Here is an 18,865-nt window from a genome sequence, read left to right as displayed (position 1 = left end):
GGCTGACTGTTCACATTTCGCGTGTTGCTTGACAGCTTTTCACAAGCTGACCCTACCTTTCAGGAAATGGGAATGAAAATGGGGGCGGTATCAACCCGAGGAGGAGCCACAGTCTAAAAAAGGAACCACTGCTCTTTCAAAGAATGCCATCTCAGTGTTGACACTGGAAAGTCCAAATTGCCTGACATACTGGTAACCAGTTTTGGGGGGGGGCGGTCAGGTTCTGACAGGTCTCTGGGATTAGGGGAGTCAAGTCTATGCTGAAGTAGAGAAGGAGAAGAGGACATAAAATCTAACTTTAGCTTTTCCATACCACAAGGCATTTGTGCCAAGGTGGCTAATGTGTGTCAACATTAAGGAATCCCTCCTTCCTGGGAATCAAGAAGTCTCTCAAAGCTAGACGGGAAAGATGTTTTTCCCCCCATGTCAACCCAGCTTTGGAGATGCTCCATTAGTGACATGTATCCTTCCCCTCCTCCCAAAACAACAATGAAGTGTTCTTTGTGCTAACAATATAGCTTAAAAAAATTCTACATTTTTATAAAAATTCATAAAAAATAGCATTTCCAGCTGTACAGTCATCAGAAGTACACAGTTAACAAAAATGCACAAACTTCACTTGGCATCTCCAGCACCTTCAGCTTTCTGAGCCTGGTCTGTTTTGGCAACTCCATCTTCTGCAGTGTTATTCTCATCCCTACCAGCATCAGCTTTCCTCCTTTTCCCTTTGGGTCCTTTCTCTCCCTCCTTTGCAGGGGCCTTTGCAGGCTTGGGTTCTGGCTTTGGAGGAACAGGTTGAGCAGATGACCTTGCAGATCTTCTCTGTGGTCCAGCCTTCACCTTGGCTTTAATCTCCTGTAGCATCACTTTCAGCCTTTCTCTTGGGCATGGCGGTGACAGTGGCGGGACATAGGCGCTGCACCCAGGCATGCAGGGGCACGCGGGCACTGGTCTGTCCAGGGGTCCCTCTCACCTCTTCTTCTGTGCTGGCTCTTCAGGGGGCGCGGAATCTTCTCTATTGAGGTGCATGGGTTTAGTTGCTCCCCAGCAAGTAGGATCTTAGTTCCCAAACCAGGGATCAAACCTGGGTTCCCTGTATGGGAAGGTGGAATCTTCACCACTGGGCCACCAGGGAAGTCCGAGAAAAGAGAATTTAGAAGCTAGAAGGATTCCCAAAGTTCCTTTAGACCTAAATCTTCAATGCATAAGCCCCAAAAAGCTGGCTTGCTCAAGGTTACAGGGTGGCTTATAGACTGCTTCAGGACTGGGGTGATCAAGTCAGTTGGGATCTCAAAGAATTTCCCTTCAAGATATGGATTCTCTAAGAATAAAACCAGCCTGAGCCAGCACCTTAGTAGAGATGAGGTTATTTAACCACAGGACACGGGCACACGGCGGGAGGAGGTGGCCTTGGAAGCAGAGGCGATGCAGGTGGCAAACCTGGCCTCCTGACCGTGTTGCCTGGGTCCTTGCAGATGAGGCCAGCATCGTATTTCTCCTGTTCTTATCTCTTGCTCCACCTGGCCGGTATCCACAGGGGACATTATTTGGAGCAGGACAGAGGTGAGGCCTCTCTGGTGTTATGCGGGTCCTTCCGTTGTTTCTTTCCTGCCAGCACCAAGGATTTCCTAGGACCCAGGCATCACAAGCTCGACCAGCAAAGGGCTTTCTGTTGGCCCTTAAACTGAGGTTCCTTTAGCTTCTGGAATCAGCCCCCAACCCCACCCCATCCCAGCTCTTTCACTGGAACTAAACCCAGAAGGGAAAGAACGTGAAAAATGAACAAATACAACCCCATTCCTTTGTAACTCAAAGCAAAACTTATATGGAACTCAAATGGAAAAAGAGATTTGATCTGGCAGGTTCTTTTTTTTTTCCCCCCAGAGTGGCATGCATACTGTAAAACGATTACTGTAAAACAATTACTGTTGCTAGCATTTGTGAGCTGGTTGTGGGTTTAACAACCATTTTGCTGACTTTTTGGCAGCAAGTGTGAGTTTTCCTGTTCAATTAGACCTTTGGGAGTGCTCTTAAAATCCTATGGAATCATCTGATTCCCTCCAGGAAAACACTGATTGGTATTAATTTTCTTCCTTTCCCTTTTGATGCTGTAGTAGACTGAAACACTTCCTGCTTTTCTAATATGTTCCTTTTCTTTCTACCTTTCCTCCATCCCCAATGACTACAATATTTCCGAATACAAGGCCTGGTTGTGGAAAATTAAGGAATAGGGTCCTGTTACAGGCTCAAATGTACAGATCCTCAAAAAGGATCCCAAATGGAAGGCATAAACATGTCTTTAGTGAAAATCTGGGTGTGTTGAATAGCAGAGGCTGAAGAATTTAAATATTGTGATAGGTTACAACTAGAAGAAAATTTCTTCTTTGGTGTGCAATTGTAGCTGTATAATGAAAGAGCAAACTTCTTTAGTGAACTCAAAGTTCATTAAAGCTGCTTAATTATAGTCTGAGCACTTGGATTTATATTTCTATTTGATGTAAAATGACATTATAAAATATCTCTGTTATGCCAAAGTCAAATTAGGAAAACATAAAATAGTAAGTAGACAACTGCTTTTATGTCCTTTTAACACTTTAGAGATTTTTGTGATATTGTGACGTAGTGTGTTTATGATTCTCAAATCTGTGTTTTATTTCTCATGTTAAAAGTTTACTTGGTTTGCTATGGAGAACAATATGGAGGGTCCCTGAAAAATTAAAATAGAGTTACCAGTGGGATCCAGCAATCCCATTCCTGGGCATATATCCAGAAAAGACAAAAACATTAATAGGAAAGATATATGCACCTCAATGTTCTTAGCAGCTGTATTTATGATAGCCAAGACACGGAAACCACAGAAATGTCCCCTGAGAGATGAACGGACAAAGAAGATGTGGTATATATGTACATTAAATATTGCACAGCCATGAAAAAAGAATGAAATAATGCCATTTATAGCAAGATGGACAGACTTAGAGATTATCATACGAAATGAAGTAAATCAGAGACAGAAAGAAACATACCACATGATATCACTAATATGTGGAATCTAAACGAATGACACAAATTAACTTATTTACAGAACAGAAGAGATTCAGAGACACAGAAAACAAACTATGGTTATCCAAAGGGAAAGAGGGGTGGGGAGAGGCATAAATTAGGAATAGATTAATAGATATACACTACTATAAATAAAATGGATCTTAAAAAAAACAAAGAAAAAAAAAGAAAAAGAAAACAAATAAATAAAATGGATCTACTATACATATACAGTATATAGTATACACACTAGTAATATATACTACTATATATAAAACAACAAGGACCGACTGTATAGCACAGGGGATTATATTCAATATCTTGTAATAAGCTAAACTGGAAAAGAATCTGAAAAAGAATATACAGATACATATATGTGTGCATACAATTGAATCACTTTGCTGTATATCTGAAACATTATAAATCAACTATACCTCAACTTAAAAAATATAAAGAAATATTTTTTGCTTGGTTCATTTCATTATAGTTTTATTTTTAAGTTTTATTATGACGAACAAAAGTACTTTTTCACCCTAAGCTTTTATCTGTTATCATCAAGTTGGAATTTATGTTTCAAGCAGAAATCACTGGATCTGAAGCTCTTGGCATTGTATTTTCATGTGCAGAGATGATGAGTCTCACAAAGTTAAATGGAAACTGTAAGAGCAACCAGTACAAATGGCATTTGGTTCCTTCCTGGACTCTTGGCAGCTCATTGAGAGCTGGAAGGAAAAGTAGCATAAATTCATGGGGGAATGTGTAGGATTGATTGTTTCTTCTTGGTCTATAGCAAGCTCCCCTAATGGCTAATTTAACAGTTGTACATAAAGAACTTTTTTTCTGAGTATGGCCTCATGTAACAATTCTTTCAAAATACAGCTCTAAGTCCCGGAAAAGAAGATTTAACAGTGTCAACCTTTCTCTTTTGTTCTACAAAAGTGTCACCAATTTCTGCAACTCTGATTTCAAAAGATGAGGTTTCTGAACATTTATCCAATCAAAATTGATCTCTGAGTTACAGATAGGGCTCAGTAAAAGAAAGCCAAATATCAACTTTCCTGCAGTAGGAGGAGTTAATGTAACTGATCAGAAGAATATGGATAAGTAGGGCAGCCCTTGTGAGAATTAGAAAGACAAAACAAAAAAAGTTGGAGGACTTTCCTACTTGAAATATCTGATAAAAAACTCAGCATATTTAGGAGGGTAACTGCATGATTGTGGTGTGAAGTTCTGACCAAATGGAATTGACTGACAGACAAGATCATCAACAGCTTGGATAATTTACTTAACCAGTGACTTTGCAGTGAGGTCATGTTACAGATAAGAATGCTTAATGCAAACCAAGTAGAATACTTCCCAGGTAGCATTTTGAAGAATGGTTTGGGATCTCTCAAGATGTAAGATAACATAAGAGATATACATGAGACAATTGTATGTGCAGAGAATATTAAGTAATTTGGAATGTTCTGAAAAGAATAAAAAAAATCAATGTGATGGGAAAAAATGATAATCAAAAGAAGGATCATAAATTGTGAGAGAAAGTAGACTGGGGAAGCTCACTTTATTATATTTTTTTCTCTTATTCTGGAAAACATTGCTTTGGATTGGGGGAGGAGCCTGGGTCTTTACAGATTAATTTGCTTACAGGTTTGCTTATTTTGCTTCTCTTGTATTTATCAACTAAATTATGGTAATAACTACTAACACAAATTGTTTCATCTCTAGTTCTCAAAAAATTAATAAAGTATGGACTGGCTCAAAAATGTTCATATCTTATTGATCCTTAGAACTCTTTGGGTCAAACAGGGTACTTTACTCTGATTAAAGATTAGAGGAGAAACTCCCCCCTCTGAAAATCCCATGATATCTTTGTTCTACAAAGGCTGCGAAGAACTGACTCATTGGAAAAGACCCTGATGCTGGGAAAGACTGAAGGTAGGAGGAGAAGGGGACGACAGAGTATGAGACGGTTGGATGGCGTCACTGACTCAATGTACATGAGTCTGAGCAAGCCCTGGGAGTTGGTGATGGACAGGGAAGCCTGGCATGCTGCAGTCCATGGGGTCACAAAGAGTCAGACATGACTGAGCGACTGAACTGAAGTGACAAAGGCTACTTGGCATTTGTTTCTGTGCCTAGTTTCGTGCTTTAATAATACAGAGTAAATATCTCATTGACTGAATAAATGACCTATGTGTGTAAGGAGACCCCAAGGCAGAAAAATAAAGGTGCTGAAAGGAGAAATCTAGGGAGCCTGGGCTTTAGTATCAGTTCTACAAATTCAGTTAAAAAGAGGATTTATTTAGCTCTTTGTTCTGTGTCAGGGATTGCGGTAAACATCAAGCTGCCGGTGAGAAATTCTACTTCTCAAGAATCTAGCCTGGCTGTTGTTTCGTAATGTGCCTGCAAGTGCAGTGTAATAGAGTGGTAAAGATTATAGCAAGCAGAGAAGAAAAACTGGCACATTTATAAATGATCATTTTGTATCCACTTTCATTTCCAAAGTTATTTACCTAAGATTCTGCCTTTATTATCTGCCATTAGTGACTGGACATCTTCAAGTCTGCATTTCAGATAGGAAAGCAGGCCTCCCTCAAACTTTCACATGCTAACAACTGTAATTAAGGTAGAAGGCCTTATTTAAATAGTAATTAGCCTTCAGGACTTGAAGTGTAAACAGAATGCTAATTCATTTAGGTAGTTAATTGGTCTTCCGGGTTAGAGATCTTCACATGGCCTTCCTTTTCAGCAATGATGTATTTATCATCAACACACAGATAATAGGTTGACTCAGTGGGATAAAATTTTGCAAACTCTTGTTTGACTCTCAGAATTTTAGCTTTTAACACTCTGGTAGTGACGAATGCAAATGAGTTTGAAAACACTGTGAAAACATCAAGTAGAATGCTATGGTAAGATCATTTGACATCATTTGACGTCTTCTTCATAATTACAGGGACCATATGGCTCAGTTAATTCATGTTATTCCATCTTAAGTACTGGTAAATCCCCTTTCGGATTCAGGAATATCTTGGCTTGGAGGTAAATTGTGTGGTCATGCTAATCATGACTGAAAGAAGTCACAAAATTCAGTGATTACTGAATAAAGCTGTAGGTAAGACTGGTTACATTTTCCAATGAATTCAGTGACAAACACTGAGAGCTTCCCTATCTGTTGCCATAAAGAAAAGATGGTTAACAATTGATGTTATTAATTTTAAAAAGTCATTTTTTTGGAAAGACTACTCCATCTGGAATTTTGTCATTGCCTTTACCAGGTTTCCTGGTCTACCGGTAACTCTTGCTCAAACAACAACAGCAAAAATCACTGTGTTTGATAACTTCGTATCGGTGTTGTGATGGCTTCTCTGCCCTATAGGTAGGTTGCATGGAAGGTGGGTATGATGCTTCACTTTTCCAAATATGTTTTTTCTTCTTGGGCACTCCAGCTCATCACACCCTACAACAGAAGCATAGGCCTTCTGTTAGCCATCCTTCCAACACGTGCATTCGAGCAGACCTGTATAAATAGTACATATCACCAATTCAACAGATAGTTCATGAATGCTGGGGCTGGCTGGCACTCAGGAGGCATCCACAGATACATATTAAGTGAATGGAGAAACACCAGCCACACCTTTGACTCCTGCTAGATGCCAAGGGGTAGGAAGAGGGAGAGAAGAAAAGCTCTATATAATATCAGGTAAGTTCTGCCCGCCAGGAGTTACCAGTCTCCAAGGGGAAGACATAAATGAATAATGCAATTGAAGCTAAGAATCACTAAGTGCCAAAGAATCTCTGTGAGTGGGAGGTAGAGGCCACAGGGACTGGGGTGTGGTGGGGGGCGGTGCAGTGGGACTTGAGGGAGGAGAGGTAGATATTCGAATTTAGGATTTTCTCCCAATTCTGGGTTAACTCTGGCCTCAGACAGAGTTCCTGAAAGTAAAAGGGCCCTCTGTCAGTCGCTGAAACTGTGCACCGGCCTTTTTTTTTTTTTTTTTTTTTTAAGAGTTGGCTAACAACTTTCCCTTCACGATTGATGACTAATTCAAATAAGCGTTAGCTCCGTTTGCAAATCTAAGTATTACAATACAGCAATATAGAACGCTAAACGCTACCAGTTTTTTATGACTCACTTTAGTTTCGAAGTTGAAATATTGCAACAGCGTTAAAAGAGAAGTGAGTTACAGACATAGACTTGTGGTTGCCCAGGTGGGAAGAGGTGGAAGAGGAATAGGTTGGGAGTTTGGGATTAGTTGATGCAAACTATTACACATAGAATGGATAAGCAAGAGCCTACTGTATAGCACAGGGAACTATAGTCAACATCCTGGGATTAACCATACTGGAAAAAAATATGAAAAAGTATGTACATACATGTATAACTGAATCACGTTTTGTACTGTAGAAATTGCGTGCGTGTGCGTGCTCAGTAATGTCCGACTCTTTGCAACCCCAAGGACTGTACCCAGCGAGGCTCCTCTGTCCTTGGAATTTTTCAGGCAAGAATACTGGAGTGGGTTGCCATTTACTCCGCCAGGGAATCTTCCCCACCCAGGAATCGAACCACACTCTCCCGTGTCTCCTGTATTGGCAGGCACGTTTTTTACCACGGCACCACGCAGGAGAAATTAACACATGTTAGATCAACCATACATCAATAAATTTACAGAAGAGCAGTGAGTTAAATTCCCACAATGTCATCTAAGATATAAATAAAATAATTTTCCCTAAAGAAATGTAAAAGGAGGAGGTCTGGCTCGAAGATCAATATTGACACAAAACACTTAAACACGCAGATCTCAACTTTAGTTTTTGACTTTATTATTTTTCATTGTATTGCTGGTCACAGCCAGACAAACTGAACTGGTACTAAATAGGACCCTGGCCTCCCCCAAGCCCAACGGGCTTTCCAGGATGCACGCGCATCTACAGTGCGCCCCATGAAAAGGAAAGTCGGCGGGGACCACTCGGGGTGAACGAACGCAGGTTTCCAGGGCGAAAGTAACCGGAGTCGGCCGACCCGGGCGGCTCCGCCCCCTCCCACGAGTTTCGCCGGGTGTCCGGCCCCGCCCCCTCTTTTATTCCGCGCTCGCGGCCGGGAGCTGGAACTTTGTAACCCGAGCGCGCGGGCTCTGCGCTCCTCCCAGCCCCGGTGCGGCCCTCCCGGGAGGCGCAGGGGGTGGGACCTGCGGGCGGGAAGGCTCGGGACGCCGGCGCACGAGGATCGGGGACCCCGGAGAGCTCAGCCGCCCAGAGGAGGAGCTGGACGGGGAGCCGAGCGCTCGGTCCGGGAACCGGAGGCAGCTGTGCCGGCCCGGGGGCGCGGAGGGGCGGCGGAAAGGTCCAGCGCTCGCAACCGAGGCCGGCGGAATCTGGACTCCTTGCCCCGCGTCGCCGCAGCGGCCGTCGCCTAGGAGCGGCAGCTGTGTCTGGGGTCCCAGCGGCGGCGGCGGCCGCGGGGGACGAGGAGGAGGAGCTGCAGCTGGACGGTGGCGGCCGGAGGAGGAGCCGCGCCGCTGTCCCGTGCGCCGGGGAGCGGGCAGCGCCGCCCGGGCCGAGCCGTGCTGGGATGCCCCGCTGACGGCGGCGGCCATGCACCCTTGACAGGGCGCTCGGGCGCGGGGACCGGCCGTGGGGCGCGCCCTCCCGGGAGGGGGCAGCGGGCGCAGGCAGCAGGACTTCACCGCCGACTCCAGCCCCGCTGGGTGCCCGGCCCTCTACCATGGAACCCGTGACCAAGTGGAGCCCCAAACAAGTGGTGGACTGGACTAGAGGTGAGCGAGCCTGGGGTTTCCCCGGCGTCTCCAGCCCGGGGGATCGGGCCGGCGGGGAGCTGGGATCGGGGAGGGGGTGCTCAGCCCCTGCTGCAGGCGAGAAGCTTTGAGAGCGCAGCGCGGTGAGCCTGCAAACTTCTCTGTGCCCGTGGCCCTGGTGCCCGCTTTCGGGGGTGCGGGTTGTGGCCAGCCGAGGGGAGCCTCATCTTTAAACCCGGGTTGGGGGTACGGGTGGCCTCTGAATGGAGGGTGAGGGTTGGGGGAGCGGATGTCGGGCCGGGGCGCCCGCCTTGCCCTGCCCGGGTGCGGAGCCCGGCGGCCCGGCCGCCCACCCGGGAGCGCAGAGGCACAAGGCGCCTTTGTGTGGGTGACCCCCCTCGGACCTCGTAAAAACGCCGCCTGCCCAGAGCAGTTCGCTGCGTGAAGAGGCGGTTGGACAGGTACGGGGAGACTCCGGCGGCCCGGCGAGCCTCTCTGTTTTTGTTGGAGAAGGAGACAGGGCAGCACCCGAGCCAGCACTGAGGTATTCGCGCCGGCGAGAAGCCTGGAGCCAGACTCCCCGGGACTCGGTGACTTTTGCTCCGGGAAGGCGCCAGTACCCCCCGCTGGCGCCGCAGTCTTAGGCCACATTTAAACCCTGGGAAGAAGTCTGCTTGGAACCATTATCCTGAGTTACGCCGTCTTTGGGGACGAGGACAGGCCGGGGGTGGTGGACCGAGTCTGCGGACTTGGACTCTCAGCTGTCACTCTTCCTGTTAAGTACCTCCCACGATTTTGAAGCAAAAGTGATAGAGGTTCCTCAAGCCTCTCTGAACCCTGTCTAGAGAACGGGTCCGCCAAGAACACCCCGAGTTTTCGTGGGTTCCGCAACCCCCGCCCAGCTCAGCGTCTCTCTGTGTCAAGTTACTATTTTGTTTTCTTTCTTCTATCTGCTCTTTCAGGTGAGGAATGGTGTCCTTTCTCAATAATAATAACTAGAATTGGGTAGCGCTTTACAGTTGGCTAAGAGCTCTTCTCTGTTATTGCCCTTGGTCATCCGTAAGCCCGAGAGGTAGGTAACGCGGGTAAGATCAGGTCATCTTTCTAACTCTCTCACCCATGGCTGCAGCATCTCCAACACCGGTCATCTCTGCATCCCATTTCTCCCGCCTGCCGAGTACACACAGACCATGTGCAATGGGGTGTCCCAGACGTGTGGGAGATGTGGGGTGTCAGCGGGGGGAATGTCTGACCATTCATTCTGGGAGAAGGGACAGGATACACTCTCTCCTGAGAAGAGGTTTGTCCAGGGACCAAAATTTGGGGGGTTCTTACTTAAAACGAAGATGAAAACACCAAATACTTCTATGTGGAGTAATGTGTAACTAACAATGTCTGTGCTGGGATCGGGATGGGGAATAAGTGTAAATCCATGGCTGATTCATATCAATGTATGACAAAACCCACTGAAATGTTGTGAAGTGATTGGCCTCCAACTAATAAAAAAAATATATATATATATATATATAAAACATAAAATCTGTAGAGACCCAGATGCTATTTTGAAATGGGATGTGTTCCCCCATCCAAGATACTACTAGGTCCCTTGTCTAGTGACTTGCCTGGTCTGAGGTGGTTGGTCTATTTTACCATCGTGTCCATCAGAGAAGCAACCTGAAAAATTGATGACATCAGTTTTTGATCTGGAGAGCTGATCTGTCTAATATGGTAGCCAGTAGTCACTCATGGGCCTTGGGCTCTTGACATATGGCTGGTCTGAATTGCCCTGTGCTGTAAGTGTGAAATATACACTAGGGTGAAAAATAGCATATAAGCTATCTCATTACTAGTTTTTTTTAATACTCATTACATGTCAAAATGATAATATTTTGACATTGGGGGTAAATAAAGTTTATTACTAAAGTTAATTTCACCTGTGTATTTTTACCTTCTGAAAGGTGGCTCCTGAAAAATGTAAAGTTACACAAACAGCTGACTTGTACAGCTCCCATTATATTTCCGTGGACAGTATTGCGCCAGAGTGAAAGAAGGGGTTAAACTTACCACTCTTTGGCTTTCCTTGAGCAGTTGCCAGCCTACCTGATAATGTACAACCAGAAAAGCGGTAACAGGCACACAGGGGGATTTTGGAGTGAGGTCTTCACACCCTCAAGATTTCTGTCCTTTTTTTTTTTTTTGGTCCCTTTTGGGATTGGGAGAGAAGTGTAAGTCCACAATCTATTATGCTTGTTTAGCATTTAAAAGGCAGAGCAGATTAAACTGCTTTTGGGATCCTGCTGCTTTGACATTGTGACTTAGTTGAGACTGCTTTCACTGAGCGGAAGTTCCCTATTGGCCTGCAAGAGAAGTTATGGGTGGTTCAGTTTTCAGTGTCTTGATTTCTGGAGCACTGGATGCTAATTAGGGTACATACCTGTGGCTGCTACTTGGCAACTTTGTACAAAATGCTTGTGCCCTTTAGACCCTTAGGTGCAGCCCCATAGAATGACCCGGATACTTTCCGTGTTAGAATCTAGAAAAGATAGAAAGAGCAAGTGTGTAACCAAGTCTTAGACAAGAGGCTACATTCTCCCAAATTGCGTGACACATTACTTGAATATTTCTCAAGAGTCATGATGTGAAAGTATTGACTTTTTAATGAACTGTTGGCTTATGCAAACTTGTTTGCTTATAGGACTATTTTTAGCTGTCTTTGTTAACCTTTCTACCCAACTCCCATTTTATAAATACATCCTACTGATAAGCAGCTCTTCATGTAGACTTTACCACTCTTGGCATCGCATGAGTGTGGCAGCGGTGATGGTGAGCACTGGAGAAAGCCTTAGATTTAAAACTGTCTAAATCCAACCACAATCTATAGCTTGCTTTCTTGCTGATGTTATTAGGCAGATGCGTACATTAGGAAAAAGGTTGATGTCTACAGAATGAAGTAATTCATCTGGTTTTTATTATTGTTACTATTTTCATTTGTTAATCGCTAGCACTACCACCACCAGTGTTGCAATATTAGTAGTGAAGTGAAATGAAGTGAAAGTGTTAGTCGCTCAGTCGTGTCTGACTCTTTGTGACCCCATGGACTGGAGTCCGCCAGCCTCCTCTGTCCATGGAGTTCTCCAGGCAAGAATATTGAAGTGGGTTACCATTCCCTTCTCCAGGGGATCTTCCCAACCCAGGGCTTGAACCTGGGTCTTCCGCATTGCAGGCAGATTCCTTACCTTCTGAGCCACCAGGGAAACTGTACCAGAATTTTAGTGACACTCAGTGAGTGTTAGCACAGGTCTAAGCATTGTACATGTGTTAGCTCCCTTAAATACGTAAGCACCCTGAGGCAGGAGCTGTCATTTCCATTTTGCAGCTGAGAACATGGGGGCACAGGAAAGTTAAGTGCCCTGACCATTGGCACACAGCTGAGAAGTGTTTGACCACAGATGGTTTGGCTTCATTTCCTTCCATCTTCTCATGAGGTTCTTCCCAGGGTCACCCCTAGAGGACTGTTAGCATCTTTACCACACTGATGAGGAGACCATCAGAAGCCCCACCAAGAGTTCTCTTTTATATGATAGTGCGGGAGACTCATCTGCTGTGTGTGTCTTCTTCTCCCTATTCTGTATGTGTCAGGAAAGTTATTTGTGAGTCATATCACTTCATCATTTCATGGCACCGTGCCTTCCAGATGATTTGGTAAAGGATTTTGCAAAGCAAATGAGCTTTTACAACACATATCAGGCAAGAAAAAAGGTCAGCTGTGTGTAACAGAAAACCCAGTTTTTGGTGGACTAACCAAATGAGTTGTGGTTTTTCCTTGTCAAAGAAGTCTGGGGATAGGGAGTTTAGGACTTCATGGGGGCTTCGTGGTGCCGTCCGGATCCCAGGCTCTTTGTCATCCTGGTTCCAGTTACCTGATTCTTCTTCCTTTAGCCTCTAGGGTTGCTGAAAAAGGAAGGTCCTTTTCTTTTGGCAGCTGTAGGTCTACCATTTGGCCATGGGTCAAGAACTCTTTGCTTTATTCCAATTTCTTGCCAGTTCTATCTCCTGGACTCCAGCCATAGAGTTTTCTTAATCATAATAGTAGAAAAACATTCATTGAAGCATTTATTATATATCAGACAGTGGGCCATGTACTTCATTTAGGCTTCCTCATTCATCCTCAGAAAACCCAGAGAGGTGTAGGAACCATTATTAGCCCATGGTAAAGACAAAGAGACTAAAGCAGAGAGATGCAGTGTTTGGCCCCATGTTGATAGGCAGTGATGCTCTAAACACCTTTTTCTGCTCCATTATTTCATTACTTCTGTGGCTTATACCACAGAAGATGGTGGTACTTAGAGATGGAACTTAGAGATGTGAGTAGGAACTTAGAGATGTGAGTAGGGGCTGTGGAATCAGATTCCTGGTATCTCCTCTGCCGGTATGAGCTTATGTAAGCTCTTATATTACTACTCCTTGTTTTATTGCTTCCTCTCTTCTTTGATCCTATAGCTCCAGGACATGAATTGTTCTCTCTGAGCAGCCTTCTGTCAAGAGGTTGATTCTTACCATTCAGGGATACCAGTCGGTGTTGTGGAGATTTCTCTGCCAAGCACGCAGGGAACCCGGGGTGGGACTTGTAGCTGGTCAAGAAGGTTCTTGTTTCCTGCCCCCCTTCCCCCCTGGCTTTTTCTACATTGATATTTTATTAAATTCTTTACATTTTATACTCATAACAATACTCTTGCATCCTATGTGCAAAGTAAATTCTAGGTGTAGCTAAAGCTTAATTAAGAAGAGTAAACTTAAAAATATTAGGAAAAAAAAGCATATGGAAGACTATTAATTCATCTTAGGCAAATTTCTTTTAAAAATACTAAAATGCAGAAATAATAAAGTGACAAGATGCACATAGATGCCCAACAAGTATATGGAAAGATGCTCAGCATCACTAATCAGGGGAAAATTCTTGGTTTGCCATGTGATAATAGGGGCTTCTCACCAACATCATGAGCCCTCTTTGGGAAATAAGTTCCAACCGTATTTTCTCAACTCTTTTCTTGCAGTAACTGGACTTCCAGTGACCATGGCGTTAGGACTGGCTCTTGCTTTGGACTGTGGACCCCGGTCTGGCGCCTAGTCCAAGACTCGTGGCACCCGCATCACCCAGGAGCTTGTTAGAGATGCAGAAGCTACAAGCCTGCTGACTCAGAATCTGCATTTTAACAAGAGGCCCTGGTGATACGTGTGCTCGTTGAGGCTGGAGAGCTCTGTCCTAGCAGCCGCTGCAAACGCATTTTCTTCCTTCGCTGGCAGGTCCCGCTGTCTGATCGGACTTGGGCTCCATCTGTTTTATTTAAGTTCCCCAGGGATGACACTTAACTTCAGGGTGCTTGACTTGGCCACTAATTAAAGCAGAAAAGCAATCTTAGGGTGTGTGTTTATGTTTATAAGCGCCACCTAGCAACAGCATCAGGTTCTTCTCTGCAAACTGAATGAGACATTTCTCTTGAGCTTTCTTCCATATTTTGTGGGACGTGAAGCATTCTCATAACAACATTTTTTTTTTTTTTTTAAAGATAAGTAGTAGGAAGGGTGTCAGGGAGTGGCCGTGGGTATGTGTGGTTGAAGTGTGCTTTTAAGATCCTCAGGTGGACTCAGGGGGATGAGATGGCCTTTTGGCCAATCACTGGGCCATCCCATCTGCGATTGCACCAGGTTCACCAAACTTAGATGATTTTGAAGGGAGACTTCTTTGTTGCTGGAAAATGACACCGAGTGTCATTTCAGGGCAGGTCTCAAAGTTTGGAAGCACATCGAGACCGGGTGTCTGAGCTCTCTGTTGGTGGAGATTGTTCAGGCTGCCCCTGCACGCCACCCTTATGCGTTCACATCGTTGCGGAAGGCTGCGGGTGCATCTCTTTTCTGTCTCGCTGCTTCTGTGTCACCACCTCGATGTTTGTTCATCTCTAGCCGGTTGTGTTCCAGCTCTGGGACATCCGTGTCCTCACCTCCCTTTCCTCTTTGCTCTCGTCTCGTGAGGTTTCTGGGGTTTTCACCCCTGGCTTAGCCGTTGCTGCTGCTGAGTCGCTTCAGTCGTGTTCGACTCTGTGCGACCCCATAAACGGCGGCCCAGCAGGCTCCTCTGTCCCTGGGATTCTCCAGGCAAGAACGCTGGAGTGGGTTGCCATTTCCTTCTCCAGTGCATGCATGCGTGCTAAGTCACTTCAGTCATGTCTGACTGTGCGACCCCGTGGACAGCAGCCCTCCAGGCTCCTCTGTCCACGGGATTCTCTAGGCAAGAGTACTGGAGTGGGTTGCCACTTCCTTCTCCAGGCTTAGCTATTAGCTAGGCTTTAAAGCAGGTTTTATTTACCTGAGCTCTTCTGGCATTTTCACAAGCCCCAGAGGGGCACAGTGAAGGTATCCCTCTACCATAAATGAGGAGAGAGGCTTTAGACATGAAATGAGTTGTCCCAGCTCAGAAGGCCAGACCCCGCAGACTTCTTGTTCCCTTGTTCTGTGCAGCCCCTGTGCCTCCTCTGGCCAAGATGGTGCTTTTCATTCTCTCCATCAACAAGTGATGGGAGGGGCAACTTCAAAGAACTTTTGACTTTTCTATTTCCTGAGGATCGCTTCAGGGTTTCCACTCAGGGGATACATTCCTTTTCTTTCTCTTTCCTTCTTTCTTTTTTTTATTTCACAGCTTGAGTAGAACCCTACATATTTTGGGCCTGACCTTTTAGCATTTGAGACACTTCTCGCCAGTTACTTATTTTTATTGTAGTTTGTTGACTGTGTTGTATTGTTTCAGAATGCAGCTCCATAATGGAATGAATCATTTCACTTTTTGACTCTCTTAATCTGATTTTTATTTTATTTTATTTTGAGTGTCATATGATAGGTTTTTTTTTGTCTGTTACAGTTAACATTTCTATTTGAGGGAACCACATCCATCCATCCATATATACCTTTAACTTTCTTCAACAGCACCTGTGATTTTTATGGCTTCATTTCCTGCTTGCCTTTGATTCCTCACAGCTTTTTCATTGTAACTGCTATGGGAGAGATCAGGCCTGGTGAATTATATGCGTGGTTTGGAATAAAATAGATCTGGATTCAGATTCTGTATGTGACAGTAACTGATTTGAAAACTTGGGTAAGTATCTTATCTTCCCAAAGCTTGCCTGAGTTTTCTCATCTGTGAATGGGACTGCTAATTAACTCACAATGTTTTTGTTAGAATTAAAAGAGGTAACGTTACAAACCATTTTGCATAATGTATGGCATATACGTGTTCACAAACTCGTTATTGATTAACTTATAATGACTCCAAGTTAATATGTACTGTAATTGGGTTATTATTGCTTAAATATTTTATTCTGTTGTGACTGATCATCATCTTTCACATTTACTAATATTTTATGACAGTTCCATCCTCCTCTGTGTTGACAGATAGGTGGTGAGTTAACTTCCTTCTCTGCCTTCTCCTCGTTATTTCCTTGGGCACTTTTCTCTCATTTCCTTTGGGGACCTTGTGTGTCCTTTAGGGGGCTTCCCAGGTGGCTTAGTGGTAAAGAATCTACCTGCCAATGCAGGGACGCAGGAGGCGCGGGTTCAATCCCTGGGTCAGGAAGATCCCTGGTCAGGAAGATCCCTGGTCAGGAAGATCCCTTGGAGGAGGAAGTGGCAACCCACTCCAGTATTCTTGTTTGGAAAATCTCGTGGAGAGATGAGCCTGGGGGGCTACAATCCAAGGGGTTGCAAAGAGTTGGTCACGACTGAACAATTGAGCACGTGTCCTGTAGGAAGGTGGTTCCATGGAAAGGTTTAGTCGTGGCTCTCTTGGAGAGAGCTCAGGAAGAACACTTTGCTTGACGTCAAATTCCATGCTGAGTAAAAAGAGAATTTCGTTCATTCAATAACTGATTGCTGCTGCTGCTGCTAAGTTGCTTCAGTCGTGTCTGCTGAGGACCTACTAAGTTCCAAGCATTGTGGAATTTAGCACCTCCAGTTCCAGGCGCTGGAGATCCATCTGTGTTTTAGGTGCAGGGGTCCAGCTGGGTGCCCACTTTAATGGGGTAGAAGTAGAGATGACGAACAACAATAACAAAACCCCCACCAAAGCAAAGCAGATGACCAAGAAAATATCCAGTCGTGATCAGCGCTGAGAAGAGAGTGAAGCAGAGAAGTGAAGGAGCATGACTGATTGGGAGGCTTCTTTGGATGGTGTCTTCCTCTGAGAAGACGATACTTGGGTATGAAAGGCAAGAAGGAACCAGTCACTGTGAAATTAGGGGGAGGGCCATTGTAGGTGGAGGAACAGTCAGTACAAAGGCCCTGAGGCTTGGAGCCTTTGAGGAGCGGAAGCACGGTGGAGTCATGAAGAGCAAGGACAGCGGGGCTGTGCTGGATGGGGTTGGGGTGAGAGAGAGACACATCGGTCAGATCACGGAGGGTCTTACACGTCTTAGGCATTTGCGATATTTTCTAGTTACTGTCGAAAGCAGGGGAGTGACTTGATTTGATCTGGATTCTCGAGGCAGAAATGAGTTTAGGGAGCCCCGCTGGAAGGCACTGCGATATTCTGGAGATGACACTATTACTATCTTGGTTGAAGGTATTGGTGACTCCAGCATCTGAGAAACCAAGTTCTAGGTACAGTTGGTTCACCGGTAACATCACATCTGGATAATTTAAGAATTATCTTTGAAACTGGGATGTAGATTCTTTTTTTTTTTTTTGCTTTCTCTGCCAGGGTTAAGAGCTCCCCGTCCTCTCCCCTCATCCTGATTACTCTCTTGTCATTTAAAAGGGAGGGTGCAACCCTTCTTTCTGCGTTCACATGCTTTGTTCACGTCATTGTTCTCTTCTGGCACATTTTGCTGGGAGCTACAGTTTCTGAGGCTGTTTATTCATCTATGAATAGGGTTTTTGTGAAAGTGGACTTAGCCTAGTTTGTTTTCTTTGACATCAAATGACTGATTGAACAGTTTTTAACCTGGGATCAGGAGGGCAGAGGCAGTTGTGTTTACTAGAGCAAAACAGTTCCTTAGAATTCAGTAGGTTGTAAAATTCAGAAAGCTTTTTGTATGAAAACTTGAAAATAGTTGAGTCAAAGGAAGCTGGTCAATAGATCTAATGGAAAATATTTTGCTCCACTAAAAGACTATCATAATTTTACTTTACAAAATTGAGTCACCATATTTTTGATTGAGCAGATGGTATTTTGAGAAATTTTCAACAGGTGAGAGTTGAACACATTAAAAAAAAAATTGCAATGCCTTACTTATCAACAGGGAAGGAGTGAGTGGGAGAGAATTGAAGGTCGGTAGGGCTTCCCTGGTAGCTCAGACAGTAAAGCGTCTGCCTACAATGCGGGAGACCCGGGTTTGATCCCTGTGTCGGGAAGATCCCCTGGAAAAGGAAACGGCAACCCACTCCAGTATTCATGCCTGGAAAATCACATGGACCAAGGAGCCTGGTGGGCTACAGTCCATGGGGTCGCAAAGAGTCGGACACGACTGAGTGACTTCACTTCACTTTGCTTCAGGTTTATACTGGGGCTTCCCTGGCAGCTCAGCTGATAAAGAATCCTCCCGCAATGCAGGAGACCCCAGTTCAATTCCTGGGTCCGGAAGATCTCCTGGACAAGGGATAGGCTACCCACTCCAGTATTCATGGGTTTCCCTGGTGGCTTAGATGGTAAAAAATGTAATGCGGGAGACCCAGGTTTGATCCCTGGGTTGGGAAGATCCTCTGGAGAAGGGCACAGCAACCCACTCCAGTATTCTTGCCTGGAGAATCCCATGGACAGAGGAGCCTGGCGGGCTATGGTCCATAGTTGGACCCGATTGAAGCGGCTTAGCACAGTAGCACAGGTTTATATTAGAATAACCTAGAAGCTTTACCTCACACACCTGATGTCAGCCCCACCCCTTTAAGGAGAGTATCTCTCGGGCTTTTAGAGGAAACCCCACTGTGTCATCAGACAGAAAAGGGGCAGTGAGCATGACCATATGAATCATGCCTTCCTGAGGAAGACCTTTTAGTGAAAGGAAGTATTCTATTTCCTATTTTCA

At 44.9% G+C, this 18,865-nt stretch overlaps 1 protein-coding gene and 1 pseudogene across 2 annotated transcripts in view; one reads left to right on the top strand and one right to left on the bottom strand.

Moving 5' to 3' along the window:
- Positions 1 to 615: 615 nt before the first annotated feature.
- On the bottom strand, positions 616 to 889 carry LOC133047277 (non-histone chromosomal protein HMG-17-like; annotated as a pseudogene).
- A 7,759-nt stretch (positions 890 to 8,648) lies between these two features.
- Positions 8,649 to 18,865, top strand: part of CNKSR3 (CNKSR family member 3) — a 102,739-nt gene continuing 92,522 nt past the window's right edge. For both annotated transcript variants that reach the window (XM_061130180.1, XM_061130181.1), the window contains exon 1: positions 8,649 to 8,816. In XM_061130180.1, coding sequence (XP_060986163.1) covers positions 8,765 to 8,816 — 52 coding nt within the window. In that variant the 5' untranslated portion in view covers positions 8,649 to 8,764. The remainder of the gene's footprint in view (positions 8,817 to 18,865) is intronic.

Source organism: Dama dama, chromosome 26, assembly GCF_033118175.1.
Source record: "Dama dama isolate Ldn47 chromosome 26, ASM3311817v1, whole genome shotgun sequence".
Lineage (NCBI taxonomy): Eukaryota > Metazoa > Chordata > Mammalia > Artiodactyla > Cervidae > Dama > Dama dama.
Note: the sequence above shows the minus strand (reverse complement) of the source record. Positions and strands in the feature narration are given on the sequence as shown.